The 19,256-nt window shown below is 39.4% G+C and overlaps 1 protein-coding gene across 5 annotated transcripts in view; it reads left to right on the top strand.

Moving 5' to 3' along the window:
* Positions 1-19,256, top strand: part of LOC111567581 (chloride channel protein 2) — a 218,277-nt gene that overhangs the window by 178,484 nt on the left and 20,537 nt on the right. For 2 of the 5 annotated variants that reach the window (XM_055012040.1, XM_055012041.1), the window contains 6 exons: positions 1,288-1,421; positions 4,048-4,238; positions 7,164-7,275; positions 10,688-10,758; positions 11,237-11,311; positions 13,097-13,129. In XM_055012040.1, the coding sequence (XP_054868015.1) occupies positions 1,288-1,421; positions 4,048-4,238; positions 7,164-7,275; positions 10,688-10,758; positions 11,237-11,311; positions 13,097-13,129 (616 nt within the window). The remainder of the gene's footprint in view (positions 1-1,287; positions 1,422-4,047; positions 4,239-7,163; positions 7,276-10,687; positions 10,759-11,236; positions 11,312-13,096; positions 13,130-19,256) is intronic. The other 3 variants (XM_035947502.2, XM_023268793.3, XM_035947503.2) reach the window with 2 other exon arrangements.

The following is a 19,256-nucleotide window of genomic DNA, read 5'->3' as shown; positions in this document are numbered from 1 at the left end:
CATACTAAGGAGGAAGAAACGATGTCTGTATGCTTCAAAGAAAGTGAAACTGTCTCTAACTCCTTACCTACGTGCTTGACACAACTGTGCATGACATTATCCCCATTGTAGATTTATTGTATTGTATTATTTTTGTCCAGAATTAAACATGCCATCACTTGAGTAGCTATTCGACATTTCACCTGCAGATAGGGTCAGAATAAACTGTACAAACTTGTTGTTTCAACCATACTCCAGCTTTTAGAATAAGAAGCCTGTGGTACTATAAGGGTATCGAGCCATTCCGAGTTTAGTTTCACATTAGTTAAAAGACAGCTGAATTATGGAACGAATTCTGAAAACACTGGCACTGGATCCAAAAACATGTTGTCATTAATCAGAAGTTTTGTTGAATCCTCAATGTCTTTGTCCTATAGAATTAATTACAGGAATAATACACCACTTGCAATGTGAGGAAACTGACCCTTTTTTTGCTTTTACTAGGGGACATTTAACACAGTGTTTTAGCACTCAAAGAGAGTCTGAAGAGAATCTTTCTGCACTTTACTGCTGTCATTCATTCAATTAGAAGGGTTCCCAGGCTAACTTTGTGCATTATACTTGTTGAAATGGAGGTGGGGGAGTGTGGTCATCCATTTAACTTTGTATTTCAAGTGAGGTCAGTGTATTGAGTTGTCACCACAAGAAGGAGCGGAAGGTTGGCCGGAGCCTCTGTCCTGGCATGGCTACGGGACTTGGCAGCGGAAAACCATTGAGCGACTGCTGTTGTGTTTGCAGGTTTTGGCAAGCTCAAGCAGGAAGAGAAATCTGAGTGTTTATGACTGGTGTACTGAGGCGTACGATTCTGCTGAGGCAAGATCTGCTCACGCAATGTCACCCACTTTCCCCTACCATACACACAGCCACGATGCGCTAACATCCGGATGACGCGTCAACAGAGAAAGGTGTTATTGGATTGACCGGTCAGCTGAAAGAAGGGTGTGCTGTCAGTGTTGTCTGAAGGGGAGCAGTTATAGGTCTGTTAGGTTTTTATGAAAACCGTACTGGCCAAGCTTTAGTGGGCAGTTCGTCAAAAACAACTTCTGCCAAAGCATTATAGTCGATGCCGAATTTTAAAAGTCAGCAAGTTCAGACCATTCAGGGAAATGTTTTTTCATATTTTAATGGATCCATCTTTTTTCTCACTTTTTTCTTAACCTACTCAGTCTCATCTCCATGACCACTTGATAAATTCTATCATCTTCCTCCTGTCATTTATTTTTCTCTTCTCCTCTGTTCTCATTGCAGGAAATATAATATTCGAGTGGAGGACATCATGGTGCGGGACGTGCGGTACATCACACTCAACTGCTGCTACCGAGACCTGCATAACGTCCTGCTGACGGGCCACCTCAAGACTCTGGCACTGGTGGAATCAGCTGGTGAGACTAAAACACTCCCACACATGCACAGAGGACAGAAATGTATTATTAGTGATTTGTAACATGGTTAAATATTAAGATTGTAGCTTTCATCCAGAGTGGTAACTCACTGAACCTGTATGTGCCTTATAAAAACAACACACACACTCTTATTTCTGACATGACTGCAGCCTGATGCTTAATCACTGCACTAACTTTCCTGTACATGAAGCCACACATCACTGTATTGATCCTCCCCCACAATCATAAACATGATCTGCTGGGTGCAGAGTCTCACATCAAAACCGATGATACAGATATAAACATAGGCAGCACACATATGCAAGTATTAAATGAATGCGTGCATACCGAGATTTAAATAATTTTATCGCAAATAGTTTATAAATGTTTCTAAATGTAATATTATATAAAAGTGTGTTTCAAGATTTCAGCTCCATTTGCTTGCCTGTTCTGGAGCTTTTGGTCACATCACCTTGTCCTCATCAATAGAATGAATTCAGTTAGAACTGTAAATGCTCCTGTTTCCATTATTCTGTGGGATTTTACATGTACTCATCAATTTCAGCTAAAACAATGAGCTTAACAGTTTACTGTTGACCCCGAAAATAGTCATTGATAAAACTGCCTCAAGTGAAGATGCAAATTCACTCAAGGCACCTTTGTGAATCTGCATGTGTCTTAATCATATAGTGACAAGAGAAAGGAGGGAGAATGAAGGGAAATAATGACAACTGGAGTTTCTGCTGAATTCTGAGTTCAGTCAGAGGCAGAGCTGAACACAAACACACACAAAACTCACACTTCCACAGATATCTGTTGCTTGCTATCTAACAGCTACTGTTCACACCGAGCAAACAAGCTTTGTTTGGGCAGATCAGTACAAGCTGCAAAACAGGTCAGTGGCCAAACTCAAGCAATTGGCAGTTTATTGGTATTATAGCTGTACTAATTTTAATTTTATATTCACAATGACGGACTGCAAAGTGGCTCGGTGGTTAGCACTTTCACCTTGCAGCTAGAAGATCCCCAGTTCGCGTCCCGGCCTTCCCGGGATCTTTCTGCATGGAGTTTCCATGTTCTCCCTGTGCATGTGTGGGTTTTCTCCAAGTATTCAATCTTTTTCCCACAGTCCAAAAACATGCTGAGGTTAACTGGTAGCTCTGAATTGTCCGTAGGTGTGAATGCGAGTGGTTGTGTGTCTCTATATGTAGCCCTGTGATAGACTGGTGACCTGTCCAGGGTGTCTCCTGTCTTCACACTAAGTCAGCTGGGATAGACTCCAGCCCCTCTGCAACCCTAATGAGAATTAAGCACTGATTAGATAATGGATGGATGGATTCACAATGGCTGAGTAATAAACCAACAAAAAAATGTATCACCTAACTCTCTAGTTCCTATCAGTTCTGCAGAGCATCTGAGAGTCTCTTAGTTCATTGTTTTGGTTTTTTGGCCGACAACTCCATTATTGATAACACTTACACAGGCCAGTATTTTCAGCAATAAAAATCTCTTTAAATACTTTAACACAACTTTCAGAGATTAATGTTTCTCTATGGAGACAAACACAGAGCTAGAAGCAGAGTGAAAACTAGATTTACATTCATCAAGTTGACACAAGTGCAGCTCCAAATGAATGCTAATGCAGGCAGTTCTTTTCCAAAATGGTCAAAAGAACAAATGTGTGATTAAATAAACAGCCAGCAATGATGCAGTTTCGACCCGCGAAAAAAGTCCAAAACTTCAAACTTGTTCCAGTGCACATAATCAGAGTTCTGTAAATACTAAAGCAACTCAAGAAAACACACGTTTTTGTAGTCATGTAATTTTTAAATAGATTTCAGACATTAGTATATTTAAGTAAATCATAACAGGTGATTCTGGACTGCCAGCTTTTGTAGGCTTGAATCTTTGGATTTAATGTGTTACAATAGGGAGAAAAAGTGTAATGTTCTAAGCACCCACCAGTGTGAAAACAACAAGAAGACAACACAATATTAAAAGATCTGTGTTTACAGTCATACATCCTGTGTGAATACAGTGTGATAGTTCCTATGTCTGATGTGTCATTGATCTCATTGTGTGATTCTGCTGATGCTGTGTGTCCCTTTCTGTCGGTACCAAAAACAAATCCCAGCGACCTTGGTGCTGTGCTCATTAGAGAGATTGATTGATTGACAAACCTGTCTGGGTGCAGCTTGATGCTGGCCACCCCACTGAAGTGCAGATTTGGTATTCCAACGCTGTTTCAATTATGCAATCGTGCAGGAACAATTAGCTGCGGCATTTAACCAAATACATAATCAGCACGTACTGTCACAAAGGCAATTACTTAAAGCAAGCAAGCTGCCACCCACGCACTCGTTAATACACATTCACTGCATTCTGGGCTCTTTTATGTAACTCAGCTGAGCTCTCTGCAGTGATGCAACATGTTTTTGGAGTCTCTGCAGTCTGCTCACTCTTCCCTCCTAAAATAAGTTTTGCTCCCTTGTCACACCCTCACTTCCCTGTTTCCTTCTTATGCGTTTTACTTATTTCACCTCCAAAAACTGCCCTCCCCTCCTCTGTATCTTCTTTTTTTTCACTCTTTTTCTCACCTCTCCCCTCCTTCCGTCTCCTCTCCCAGAGTCAATGATCCTGCTGGGCTCCATCGAGCGCGCTCAGCTCCAGTCGCTGCTTTCACAGCAGCTCGGTCGGCCCAGACGGCTGGAGTACATCAGAGAGCGAGCCGCCGCAGAGAAGAAGCATCTGTCTGTTGTGTCAAACCCAGGCAGCGAGGACGGCAGCCAGCGGGCCAGTCAGGAGGTCCGCTTCCAGGTGAGAGGTCACTGCAGATGGTTAGGAACACCTTGGGCAATAACATCATTTACATGTTGCTGACAGTGCAAAGTTAATCATTAGCTCTGTGTGCAAACAGGAAACCGTGCTCACAGCAATAATGGTAATCAAGTGGAAGAGTTTGACAGTAGCTGTCAAAGATGATTACAGCCATTCAAACCTGTCGTCTGCAGATATAAAAGACCTTCAAAATTGAACATTAGACCCTTTTATTTTAAAAGGCAAAGAAAAGAAGAGCAGCAGAGTTCGTATGAGCGGTTCTGGTCAGTGCAGCTGACAGACTGAACATCTAGAGCATGTTTAGTCTTGGAAAGTGTAAGTAGATAAACCACCAAGATCTGGACTTTTTTGCATGAACCTGTAAGTTTTGGATACAGAGAATGATTATTGAGGATACAATGACAGAAGGCAAACTTGTTCTGAATCAGAGTTGTTAATTTGTTGCAAATAAAGAGAAGCTTGCAGATGTAATACTTGCTGGACAGAATTTGTTAATAAGCCATCAATAACAACCATGTATGCATTAGTGAGTGTGATAATAAGAAAGAAACTGAAGTAGGCAGCCAGGTCTCAGGTAACAACAATAGTGAGTACACCACATGTGCAATGTCAAATAAGTATAATTTGTCTCATTCCTCAATCCTTGCATTATCTCTGCTTTGACAAGAAGGGTTCTTACTCTTATGTAACATAAAAAATAAAGAGCTTGCATTTGCTGTAGTAAAAATACAGCACTGACAGTAGGAACTCAATGCAATAATGCAGATTCTTTTAATTTTTTTAGTACTTTGTATTTCCACCTTTAGTTTTTAATGACACATTCAGTCCTCTTCAGCTAAAGAAATGTTCTGCCATTCTTCAGAGACTATTTTTAGCTGTTCTTTGCTGGAGGGATTGTGTTGTTCTACCTTTCTCTTTAAAATACTACAAAAGTCTTCAGTTGCATTCAAGTCAGGTAACATACCGAGCCATGTCATCATTTTTACTTAGTTTTTTAAAAAACTCTTTGCGATTTGGCAGTGTGCTTTGAAGCATTATTAAGCTGTGATATTTATCTTCTGCCAAGCTTCTGCATACTGTCAGACAGTATTTTGGTATATCCACTGGAATTCATGGTGTCTTCTATCATAAATGCCATCTCCCCAACACATTTTCCACTCATACAGCCCCATATCATTACACTCCTACTTCTGTGCTGCACTGTCAGGACCATACATTCACTGTGGTGGTCCAGGCCACATTCATGCCAAACATGCTGGACCCCATCTCAGTTGAACAACTTCATCCTCTTCTGATGTGACTAAATAATATGCTTCTAATATTCATCAGTCTTCATTCGGAAAGTTTCCTCCTAATTTGGTCTGAACAAGTTTTTCTTCTTGGACACCATCCATAGAGGTTCATATCATGCAACATCCTTGTCACTGTCTCAGAAACTCCAATTGTTGATTGATTCTGATTGATGTGAAGCATCTCCCTGTTTGTTTTTCAGCGGTAAATTGTACATTCAGTGTGTATTGCTTCATTTTAGGAGGATTGCCACTGCAGCACTGATTAGTGGTAATATGGTTTCTGCTGATTTTTAGTTGGTCACAGATATTTCTGAATCCTTTTACATCTTTAAGGAGTCTCAATCAGATTTTTCAATTTCTCTGACAGTTGTTTATCACATGGAGCCATATGGATAGAGACAGTTCATAGGTTCAAATTTGAGAAAGTTGTGGTGTTCACAGGTCACTTTATACCCTGCAGTTAGACTTCTTGCAAATCAGGTGTTTTCACTTTTGTTTCAATGATCAACAATTTTCTAACTGGCGTCTCATTGATCACATTTGTATTTCATTTTGTTGCATTGAATTTTTACTTTGATGCCTGCATTTTAATAGAATCTTTCTGAAGATGTTGTTTTTGATTGTTCATAAGAGGAAATACCATACTGTTCACGCTAAAAATGATACATTTACTGAGAGGTGATAAAATTTTGAATCATTTGACAATGAAGTTGGTATTGCACAGGGCTGTACACTTCAGTTGTTGTCTAAATTGATTCCAGGTCTTGCACCGCAGTGCTCAAACTGTTGATTTATCTCTTTTTAATGTATTCATTTCTCTTTCGTCACTTTGCAGCTAGTGGCTGAATAGAATGCCCTCAGGCATGGATGTGGAAGTGAAAAGGAGGAGTGTGTTTGAGTGTGATGCTTATTTTCCTTATCGCTCTTCTCTTTCCTTCACTTCTCTGACTTCATACCTTTTTACCTCCTCTATCACTCGCTTAATGCAAACAATCTGAGAAACATTCCTGTCTCTCAGTCAAAGAATTCTCTTACAAAAGACAATCTTGTAGAGAAAATGCATTCAGTAGAAGAAAACAGTCAGGGCACTGCAACGGCTGCCGCTGCATATTACAATGCAGTAATAATATAAAAGCTAATGTCAGCCCAGCATATCAGGAATATTAATGCATTTACAAATGGGCAACTTTACAGAATTATAGCTGAATATGTATTTTCCAGCTAGTTTCACACAGCATTTGATGAGTGATGTTTTATGGCTGAAACAAGTTTTCTCCCGCTACAGAAAGTCATTAACATTACCAAGCAAAAGTGTTTTTTAGGTCATGGAAACAGCAGCCTGGAAAGTAATTGAAGTCGTGAAATTTCTACATCAAGGCCAACACTCCAGCTGGTTTGCTTTCTCCATCTCTGTGCTTTTTCTTTTAGTTTCGTCTCTCTCCCCCTTTTGATTAGTCTTCATCTCATCAGCTCGCAGAAGTACATCCATTTGTCTAATGAGTCTGCAGAAAGCCAAAGAGGGATTGATCTCTTAAGCAGGATTGGGAGTTTTTAGTGCTGTTTCTTATCTTCATGCATCTGTGTGTTTGTTTGTTTGTGTGTATGTCTGCAGATCTCTACTGAGGAGTCATCCTTCAGTCCGACTCGTCCAGTACCTCAGAAGCCTCTTAAACCTGCTCTGAAAAGACCCTCTGTTGTGGAGAGACCCACTGAGATCCCTACCGGTAAGAAACACACTTACCTGCACAAACAACTGCAGACTACAGAGTTTCCAAACAGCAGACTGATGAAGCAATCAGAACGAAAAGGAATAGGATATTTAATAGATCCGAAAGGAGTGTGGGTAATGGCCTCTCTGTCTCTAAACTTACATAACACTAATAGCACCTCTTAGTCTCTCTCTCTCTCTTTATCTGTTCCTTATATGATGAAGAAGCTATTTCAGAAGTCACTGACTACAGTTGTTTTAATTGAAACATACCCCAACAAAATGTAGATTATTTGTCTGCTTCTCTACTCCGTATCACCATAGTAAACCTTTTGAGTTATGGGCATAATGAAGTAATAATTAATACTATAATGCTAAAAATAGCAACAAATATTAGCAGAATGCATAATTCAGTAGGATACATAGATATATAAAAGTTGGACGTAGCCTCCACCCAACACAGAAGAGCCTTAAACCTTCATTCTTTCTAATAGCCAGCAGGGGGCGACTCTTCTGGTTGTAAAAACAAGTCTGATGTATTGAAATCTTTGAGAAAGTTACTACTACTTCTTACTTGATCTTTTACCTCAAGAAACGCTTTATTAACAAATTTATGATTTCAAAAGCTACAGCATGATGAGCATTTTGTAAATTGTATTCTGATTTAGAGCAAAGGTTATGTTTTAGGACACTGGCTGCCTTGTGACCGACGGGTTGCTATTGGAATAGTTTGACTCAACACATGTATGTTGTGGGTATAAGCCTGTTATTGGCTGTACATTTCATGTAGTTTTTCTCCTCTCATTCTGCTGTTGACGTCTTACCATTTTCAAAATCCCCTTCACTCAGTCAAACAACAACCACCACCCACCACCACCAAGTAGCAACCCACCAGACTGAAAGTTTGAAGTTTTGCAGACAGTTTGGATTGTGTAGTAAGGCAGCCTTGCTAGTGTATATTTAGTCAGTTATCCATTTTAATGACAGTGCTCACAGCCTTATGTGCAAAAGTTCCACCAAAATAGTTCCACTGTCACTATTTTGAGGGAACACCGAAGTCACATCCTTTGCTTAGCTTTGCCTGATATGATTGTAACTGAACAAATACAAACAAAACTAGCATTTTTTCCCTATTGCAGGATGCTAAAAAAGTGCAACCGGATCATTCTGTAATATAGAATGGGCTAGGAAAAGTGTGTTTAAATCTCACTCAGATTCACCACTTGCTCATTATGTCCAGTTTCAAGACCAAGATGGCAATGGTCAAATTTGAAAATTGACACTTGTAGTAAAATGTAGTCTACAAACCAATCAGTGACATCATGATGTCTACTTTTCGTCTTTTATATACAGTCCTCGGTGCAGTATCACCAAAACATCCTCTAAAAAGTAGAGTAAGAGCATAGAGTAAGGGTGCAAAATGCAGTTTTACAGAAGTCTGTTGAAAGTTGTTTAGATATATCTGTCAGTACCAATATTGTCATCTCAAAAGGTACTAACATGATAGAAAACATGAGAAGTGGTTTGTATATAACTGCTTAGTATTTCATAATCCAGAAAATTCCTTGTTATAAAAAGAATGTATAGATGAGCTACATTTTATCAACGTAATAGTACTACAGAGAAAGACAAAGATATCAAAATGCAACAAAGTTAGTAATAAAGTTCAGTATCGTTTCATGTTGTATTACTGTTATCTTTCAGGCAGACTTTGTTTTGGCCTGAGAGTGTGTTGAATTCTCAGTGTTTGACTTGTCTTTTAGTGATGACCATGGCTTCTATGGCTTTTTTCAGTGTTGTCCTGCATTTGTTGTCAGAGCAGACACAGTCAGTTTTACCTTGTTTGTTATGTTCATCAGTCTCAAAGGCCAGGCTTGGGGCAATCAGTCTGGCTTTTTATCCTTTAGGTGGCTTACATGTTCAAACAGTCTGACTGTTAGTGTTGTCTGGTCAGTTCTCACTAGGACTGAAGTTTGCTTTGTTTTTGTCATAGATGTTCAGTGGTTGATGTGTGGGTCTTTTTGTGCTGATTTTGATAAGTCCAGATTGTGTAGAGTTGCGTTGAGTACTGTTGTGGCTTTGGGAACTAATTAAGCTGTAACCTGGGGCTTCACATGACCTCTATTGTGTTTGGCTTTCAGTCAAGGTTGTTTTTTAGGTAACAGACATAAAAAAAATTTGATTATTCCTCATTTTTATATGCTGGTTGGTACGTGAGAGTTGTAAGTGGTTGTGGAATAGACATTAATATGATTATTTTTGTGACTGCTTTATGTGCCAATTTTTTTTTTTTTTTTTGATTAATCACAAGTCAAATATTGTTGTAGGAGTACAGTGCCAAAATAGTTGAGCACTGCTTTAACATCTTTGAAGGATTTTATTAGGCTGTTTCTCAACCTAGTTAAACTTGAGTATTGATCTGTTTGAGATCTGTTTCTGTGAATATGGAAAATGCTTTCACAAGCAGGTTTACTTTAGGTCTTTTTTCCCATTTTACAAAGTTCTCTGAATGTGTTGGAAAAACTACGAAGGATACTGAGTATTTTGTTAATAAGCCCTAATTATATAGTGCACCATGGCCAACAATGTGTAGCTGGCCAGCACTTCGTCCTTAGTAAGCCATCACAGAAACTGTATGGCCCAACCTTAATGCCGCCATCAGTCTGTCACTGGCCTGCACCAGCCCCTTGTAATAAAACCGTCCAAATAAACCATAAAGTACAGTGACTACTTGTAACCCTATAAATAGGCCGACTGACTGATTACAGGTTTGTAGACACCTGTGATGCTAATTAGAGGACACACCTTGATTGAACATGTCCCTGTGGTCACATTATTTTCAGTCTTTTCTAGGGGTACCATCATTTTTGTCCAGGCCTGTTTCATGAGTTTATTTTTTAAAATAATTCTGTTGAACCATGGTTCAAAAGCAATGTCTGATTTTCATTGGTTAATTTTCATAGAATATATAATTATTATTACTTTTGTCAGATTCAAATTATTTCTGTGACCATTGTGGGTTTTTCTTTCATTAACCGAGGGGTACCAACAATTTTGTCCACGTGTAGTTTTCTTTAAACTTATCTTTTTTTTCCAGACAGTTGTGGAGGTTTTTTTTATTAGTATGGATTCTGCTTTACTGCGCACAAGTTGCAAAAAAATGTATTTGCATTTAGCAAATGTGGAACATCTATTCAGTTTTATTGTGGGAGCTATTTTAAGGACTGTTGTTGCATTACGTTGTTGCAGAGCGTTTTTTTATGCACAAATTGAATATGCGCATAAAAACAGGTGGATCGAAACACGTCTACACTTTATCGGGACTGCTGCTTAGATGGGACCTGTAAGATGAGGTTTACTAACAGCATGGACATAATTAGAGAGTATCTAACACTGTTTTTTATTCTTTGTCTCCATCTTTCTTGCAGGCCCTAATGATAATTCAGGCATTGCACTGAAGAACCTGTTCTGTGCCAGTCCAGACACAGAAGGCCTGGAGGTGAGAGAACCATGTCCTCGAATACACCCAATAGCAACGCCATCATCACACACACACACACACACACACACACACACACACACACACGGTGGCTCACATCCTGTCGTTCACACATTCTGCACACCCACGTAGTCCTATGCTATCTCTCACATACAGTCCTTCACGCTCTACAGTACAGTACCTCCCACACAAACAGTCACACACTTATGCAGAACACACACTGGCAGCCTCAATATAAAACCTCTTTCACTTTGTCTCAGCCTTGCATCCTGTAAAGCCTTAAAGGAAAACTCTTCACTCCCGCACCACCCTGCTAATGGCCTGTTTCATAGAAATGACTTTTCACTTCATGTTCTCCAGACGTTTCGTGAAGTTTACTCACGTCCAAGTGGCACTGCAAAGAAGCTGCTTTTGCAAAGCCAAAGTGATGCTGAGGTTGTTGTTAACATTGTATGCTTGTCTCTGGTCACCCTGAAAGAAAAACAACAATTTGGAGACCCCTGCGTCTCCTGAGCACAGGAGGCCATCCAAACGAGTCCGGATATCCGTCGTGGTAAGAGCCACCAATCTGGGCTACCCAAATGCCTGGAATCCGCCGGCAACAGGTTCATCAGCCAATCAAACAATTGTCACTCCACCATTCCATTTCAGGGCTAATCACAAATGCCGATGGACTGTGATCTGGGTCAGGCTCAGCCAAAGCCCGTCTGTGTCATCGTGCCTTAAGTGTCGAACACCCACGTCTTTGTCCAACCCGTAACCCAGACTACTGACCTTCCACTGCCTGTAGATGCTGATGTTATTGACTAAGTCTAGGATCCATTCAGTTTAACCAGCTTCCATTGGTCCACTGGTCAGTAGAGGTTATAAAGAACACTTGACCACTGAGATACCACCACAGCCGATGCCAGAAATGCAACATGTGCCTTCATAGTTGTTTACAAAGAGCAGCTTTGGTACCTCCAAAAATATGAAGACATGAAAATTCGTTTTGCTTTATCTAGTGGTTGGATCAAAAGGGACAATGTAACAATTAATTCCAAACTCGTTTCCTCTCTGCTCTGTTTAAGCACAGCCTGCAGTCCAGTCAACTAGTCCCAGACTTTTTTTTTTATCACGACTGTTAGTTGCAGCTGAGTCACAAATGGCTTCACAGCTGCACTGAGGGGTTCAGGACCTGGTGAAAATCTTTTTTTGTTTTTTTGTTTTTGTTTTTTCATTAATGAGACATGTAGAATAAAGTAATTTTGAGGAAATAACATGATTTAAACAGTTTGGCTAATGTTCCCAACTGAACTCCATATTACTTTTGATTCCCACTGAAAAGCTGAAACTCTGACTATTCTTTCTGTTTTTACAGTGTCTGACTCTGACAATTGGTGTCATTTTGTAGATTAAAAAACATTCCTTTCAAACCCACCAGAAATTTTAGGGTTAATATGTTAATTTCATAATTTTATCATTATTATTATTCATCTTTTAATACATTGGGCACAGCATTAACATTTCTCTAATTTCATTCGATTGAACCTGGTTTCTAACGTTTTTCTTACACAACTAAATTTGCAGGTACTCTACAGAAAACTGTTTTCACATTATGGTTCAACTATCATGTTACAGTGAAGACATAGTGGTTTAGTGGTCAAGTGTTCTGCAGAGACGAGAGTGTTCAATCAAGCATGTGCCGTGCTGTCCATCATCAGCTGTGTCACCCGAGGTGTCCAATCAGTGACCGCCTCCCAGAGCAGGCCCCGCCCTGTTCCTGGAGTGACCTACAATCCCTTGTCATTTGTCGTAACTGATTGCAAAGCTGTGGTCCCCCATGTGTTTAATGTTGAGGGGAGGGGGGAGGCGTGTTGGGGTGAATTCCTCTGTGCATGCAGCGTTAAATATCAAGATAGGAGCATCATATCTCTTCATTAGGATAAGGCAGGTACTTGAACGATAGCGTTCCAGATGCAGCTCAAATGAAATGATGATTCATGAGAAGTGCCGGAAAGTACTGGAAAATCTTACGACAAACTGGAATGTAGCCTGCTGTCCAATTACTCCAGCGCTGATGCATGTCAATCAATGAAACAAGAGTCAAACTATGCATTGAGAGAAATGATTCCACAATCACCCAACGTTGCATGGCAAATAATCAGACACTGTCAGACAGCATCAATTTCTAAAAAATCAAACACTGTTAAGCATCACATAATCAAACATTCTTACAGAATACATTCACTTTTGCCCATTTATTAGCATCAGTGATTTCTTCCTAATTTGGCCTTTCTCACATGAAGTTGTCAGATTGTTTTTCACTCATCACAGATCATGTCCTTTCATTCACTAGGAGCCACCACCCAGCCTAAAGAGTTTCTCTGGGGTGAGCATGTTGTCCACATTTCTTAGAAGCTTTTCTTTCTGTTTTTCAATCCAGTGTTCAGTAGCAAGGGCAGATATCAACTTTTAATTCAAAACTGGCTTACTAACACACACAGTGGATCTTTGGCATGGATGCTTCAGTGTCATCCAGAAATCACAGAAACCATTGTTAGACAAGGTACTTCGCTGAAGAGACATGTAGCTCGCTACGCTACACCAATATCGCAAAAGTAGTTTGCTACATCAGAAGCTACAGTTTTATTTATTGATTTTTACATGTAATTTTATTAATTTTTCTGCTTACAGACAGTGTAGCTAGCTCATATGTAGCTGTTGACTAGGTGTTTTCTGACTGAACTAAGGATTTTTACCATAATTTAATAAAAGAAGAGTGTACCCTCCAGGTTTTAAAAGTGAAGCCAATGCTAAAGTGGCGTAAACCTGCATTCTCTCCAACAGCCAGCAGGGGCATGCCTCTGGTTGCAAAAAGAAGTTAGATTGTACAGAACTCTGAAAACTACTGCTACTTCTCACTTGATTTATTACAGCAGTGAACATTTTCCTAATGAGTTGTTTGTCTTAATCACTACTGTGAAGTCTCCTTTTATACAACATGATGTTCAATTTGTAAATTATTAAAAGATGATAAAGGAGAGCATATTTTATGGTGGGGCTACTGTTTGATAGAGGGGTCGCCTCCATATGGCTGTGCGTCGTTTCTTGAAGTTTTCACTCAGATTAACTTCTCGCTCATAATATCCAGTTTCAAAAGATCAAGATGTGGCAAATCCAGACTCGAGACTTCCAAACAACAGTCCACAAACCAGTGGCTGATGTCTATGAATGGTGTGGGATGTCATGGTCACACAGTAGTTTACTTTAATAGAAAATACAACAACGTAGAAAAGAAAGGAGCCACAACCAACTGAGCATGTACACAGATTGTAGTACTATGAAAATTACAAAATAGCATATAGCTACATTGGCACATCATTGGCTACTGAGTTTGCAATATGAGCAAACCAGATAGAATACAGCTTGTTACATTTCACATTTGGTTTAATAGAAGCATTATCTTTGCACAAATCAATATGCATGTTTTTTTATGGCATATTAGCTACTATCAAGCAGACCAGTCACAGTTCATCAGGCAACAGTGTAGGTTCAACACAGAACTGTAAGTAAAGCTTTATTTCAGTCTACGTTGAGAACTCGCTGTGCTCGTCAGTTCAGAAATGCTCAGAGAAATGTACCATGTGTGGATGCTACTTACTGCAGTACTTGATCAATGAAAGAACCTCGCTACTGAAGAGCTATTTGCTTCAGAAAACAGTGTCGTTACCACCACGCTACTGATAGTTAACTAGTAGTGCTATTGATTGCAACACTCCCAAGTCCCAACACTGATAGAAGCAGAAGTCTTGTTTTGCACATTTAGTCTACAATGATAGATAAGTTGTGGTTAGTCAATTAAATGTAAGATTTTTAGTTAGCTTCAGAATTTATCATTTGTAACTTGATGTACTAAGTTGAATAATTTATTAATCATGGTTAAACCAACTTTTTCAGTTATGATGCACACAAATTATCAACAAACAGATAATCCAAAGATAAGCATCTCAAAAGCTGCAGTACACTATGGTAGCTGACTCAGTGGATCTTTACCAATGCTAAGTTACTAGATCTATGTATATAACACAGGATCCCACAATTCTTCCTTCAGATTCTCAGATTATTGTGTTAGTGTAACTCTATTAGCACAATTAATGATTTAGACTTGAGGCACTGAAAGGGCTCCATTAGTTTCACATGTCAGTGATAATTATAGAAGTCTACACATTTTCAATCATTCAGAAGCACAGAGCAGTGTCATATCATTTTTCATCTGTAGCTTCAGGGTCCGCATGTAACCGCATGGTATACAGCTGATAAATTACACTGTGAACAGTTTTGTTGTTTTGTTGATAAGCAAGGAAAAAACACTGACAGCATTGTGTTCTTAAATCATGTACTGTTGCCATCAAATTTGTCCGATGGCTCTCAAGTGGGCCTTCAACCCAAGCAACATATCCAGTGGGAAATTTTTAATATCCGGTTTTCTTCTGATATTACTTCTGTCAGCTATGAAATACCACAAAAAACAGTCCCAAAATCCAACACTTTGATTCCTGAACACAGTCCGTGCTGCGCAATTACACAGCAGAAGTCAGACTCGCCTCGAGGAACTTAACAAAAAGTACAAAATTAGCAACAGAGGAGGCGCGCTGGGAGTGTTTTTTCATTCGGTGGCGTAGAATGTGAACCCTGAGGCGCGTATTTCACACCATGACGCCACAGCGCTCCTGTTGAGCTGTGGGACACCAAAAGACCACGGAGACCGCAACACACAAGAGGAACTTTAGTTTGAGGTGAATGGCGAAACACACTTCTTCAACTGTTGTAATGAAACAGATTAATCAAAACAAAACGTAGCGGTTTCACACATTTACAGCAGAACTGCTCATTACATGCTCTGTCTGTCTTTGAGGCAATCGCTGTGCAAGATCGCAGCACGTCTGCTCTCCGGCTGTTTAAAATCACATTGATTGTCCTGATGGGGGGCTACATTAAAGGTCACAATTTCAAAAACTTCCAAAAGTCATCAGTGCTACACTACTGTTTTCGTTTTAGTGAAATTTGAATCTTGTTATTGATTCACCACAGCATTTTGCATTATTCCTGTGAAATGGCATATTTTGTTAGGCCTATTAGTGGTACAGTGGGGCTTCTCAGAGTCCTGTAGGGGGTTTTATGGCATCTCCAGCAAGTTACACCAATCCCTGTTCAAACAAGAAGGAGAATGAGAAGGATCTTGTGTCGTTTGCAACAATTGCGGAGGTTATTTGAACTTTTTCTCCTGCTGTTTAATAATTCGTTAAGTTAATATTGGACCACAAATAAACAGTTTTTTAAAACTCAGAGTTGTTTTCGGTGTGCACTGCAAGATGTATTTATTCCATTGATAGTGGTGTGTTTAGGACTTGCTGGATTTGAGGGTCTATAATGACTAAAAAAAGAAGCGTAACTCTACAGTTACGTGCACTTGGGTGCTAATCACACTTTTCTAATGTGTGTGGGGTTTTGCTGGAGGGAAATGTGGGCTTAGGTCTTCATTATTTCTAAACTGTATTTAGTCTTGTTCACATGATGGAAACGCTATTTTCTGTGCAAATGCAGTGTACACATGGACATGATTTGTTTCATGGTTTGTGTTTATTTAAAATTTTCTAAAGTGAAGCCAGTTTTGAACACGTGCTGGGTTGCCATTAAATAACTAACTAATCAGACCTTTACAGTATCAGTTGCAGTTACTCACTGAAACAGCTCTGAACACTGTATTCTATCCAGTTACCAGAATCCTAATATTGAGCGATTCTTTATTCTTTCTTTATCTGTTTATTCTATCTCTACTGCCTGATCCTCTGTAAGGTAAAAGTGTACCTACAGACTGATAGGTGGCCTGCAATCACTACTCGGGTAAAAAAAAAAAAAACTACACCAAAGTCCTGTGCTAGTTTATCATTTAATAAAAAATAACTAATATTTAATCTGTTATTTTCAGACAATATCCTTCTGAAAGATGCTCGAAATAATGGAATACTGTGTGCACATGACAGCTGAAAAACTGCTCTAATTCTTATGACATTACAAAACACAAGAAACGCTTTTCTGGTCTGGTAAATTTTAATCTATTTTAATACAGACAAAGGCAGAATGTGTCCTGCATCTCTGTCAAAGACAAATACAAGAGTGACAGCTCATTAATACTATGGCAGTGGAAAAAGAACTCTTTTTTTTTTATTGGCTCATTTTGAATAGTTTGACAAATATAGCCTCTGAATTCTTCTTAACCTTATCAGAAACTGTCAGTATTTTAGCGTTTCTGTTTGAAAAATGTTCAAAAAGATAAATAAAAAGACAATTGAAAAAAAAAAGAAACTGTCAGTATACAGTCTATACATTGACAATAAGCTTCCTCTAGACTAGAGCCCTGTTGATCCTACTTAAACAGAGAAAATAAAATGAACATATAAGTATTGGAGCATGAATACGTGATTTCTGAATGTTTTTTTCACACTGTACTGTTTATAGTGATGCACAACACTACGTGTCTGTTGTGGTCTTAATCAACAACTTCTGATTCGAATCTGAAACCAAACCCAGGTACTTTGTTGCACCAGAAACCTTTCATATTAAAAAAAAAAAAACACAGAAAAGCTGAAGCTGTTGAGCCACCTGGCCTGCAAAATGTATTTTTCTAAATAGTTTTTCTAAATAAATAGTCAGTTGAAGCATTTGAGCAGCCTCAGGGGACAAATTTAATGAAGGCTATTTTAAATGTTCCCATTTAATTCCATACTGATACTTCTCCTAAGTGTTGGACATTAATTAGTGGACACCAGTCACGTTTCCAATAGTCCTCATCTGCCACTGCTGGTTCTAATTTAATAAAGTCCAGTGATTTGTCAAGTGTACCCATGAGGAGCCTATTGTGTGGTCAGTGCTGAGACAGATGGTACATTATTAGTGCAGTGAATTTTTGGATGTGTTAAGTTGGCCTGGAAGCATGTTAGTCATTATTGCCTTGCAGTGAGCTAATTAGCAATGAACCCCTGTTGTATACTCACAAGTGTGTGCATTTACAGTAAACTAAGCCTGTGGGCCTGTTCTCCCTGTCATCAGGAGTTATTATTAACAGTTAACAGTGTTGAAGTGCACGTGGCAGAGAGCTCTGCTGATCATAGCACTGCTTTGAATACACGGAGGTTCTGTGGACCTGAGCAGGAATATGGACAAACAAATTTATCTCTCTTTTTTCTTTTTCTCACAATTTCTTTGTTAGACCCCCGTGGCAGAAGAGAGATCAGGTTATTGCTTCTCCCCTCCCCTTCTATCGTACACATCCTCTTTCATTCTGTGTTTCTGGCTGCGGTTTAATCTTTGCAGCTCCGTTTCACGCTCCTGGTCCATCTTTAAGACGGGTCCAAAACCCTTCTCCTCTTTTTGTATCTCTGCCATCTGTCCACAACCTCCTCGGCCCTCGCCACCCCCTCCTCTCCATCCTTCCATCTTGGCTGTAAAATATTGATGTGGGGTAAATGACATCAGTAGTCTGTTTGAGAGAAATGATGCTGCCCAGCCTCTCACTCTCTCCTCGCTGTTTTTCTCATTATTTTCCCTCCTGCGTCCTCGGAATGCTACCATGCCTTATTTATGATGGCTTGTGGGCTCAAGTTTCTTTTTTTTTTTTGCCACCTCACTTCTCCTCTTTATTTCTTTGAGTTTTTTTCTTCTGTTTGAGAATGAGTGCTTCTCTGTACTGACATATATACACCTGTATGAGAACACGCATATGACGCAAAACAAGACCAGTTGCTTTAAGTTTAATTGAATAGCTGGTAGAGAAACGTGTCCTCTTTGCTTGTCTAATACTGTTGTGTGTGTGTGTGAAGAGCTTCCTCTAGCTTCCCTACCTAAATTGAATTCTGAGTAGCTGCTGGATTGTTAACACTCCAATGCATCAGTATCAGTGGAGAAAGAGAGAAAACAAGGCCCAGGGAGAAAAGAAATAAAGAAACTGGCTAAAACTTTTTTTATTGTTTAGAAGATGAGCATTGGCTCATTTTTGACAGCATTCAGGGAAAATAAGCAACATGTTCCATGGTAGAACAGCAATTCATACATCCTGGTACAGCTCTAATGGCTGCATTTTGTAGTGTAAAGATGGATGTATAGAGAAGCACAGATGATTTAAGAGGAAGCATTTGATCGAAGCGATTTTATCGAGCTGAAAAAAGCAGGATTTCACAACTGGTCTGACATGTTTATCCAGCATTATTATGAAAAATAACTGCAGAATTTTACCATTATCTGTGATGCGGGGAGATAATGAGCTAAGTCACCGTGACATCTGGAGCCTCCAACTGCTGTGGCCAATTACACACATCTCAGTGTTTTTGGCATCCAGCTGCACCAAACTTAGGGACACTCCATTATAAATGCAGTTAAAAAGAAAAAAGCAAATTCTGCCTTTCGATGGTTTAGACCCCAACTGAAATATGTTTTCATTGCATCAGCATAAAATTGAA

Source organism: Amphiprion ocellaris, chromosome 7 (genome assembly GCF_022539595.1).
Source record: "Amphiprion ocellaris isolate individual 3 ecotype Okinawa chromosome 7, ASM2253959v1, whole genome shotgun sequence".
In the NCBI taxonomy this organism is placed as follows: domain Eukaryota; kingdom Metazoa; phylum Chordata; class Actinopteri; family Pomacentridae; genus Amphiprion; species Amphiprion ocellaris.
The sequence above is the reverse complement of the archived record's forward strand: the minus strand, read 5'-3'. Positions and strand labels throughout refer to the sequence as shown.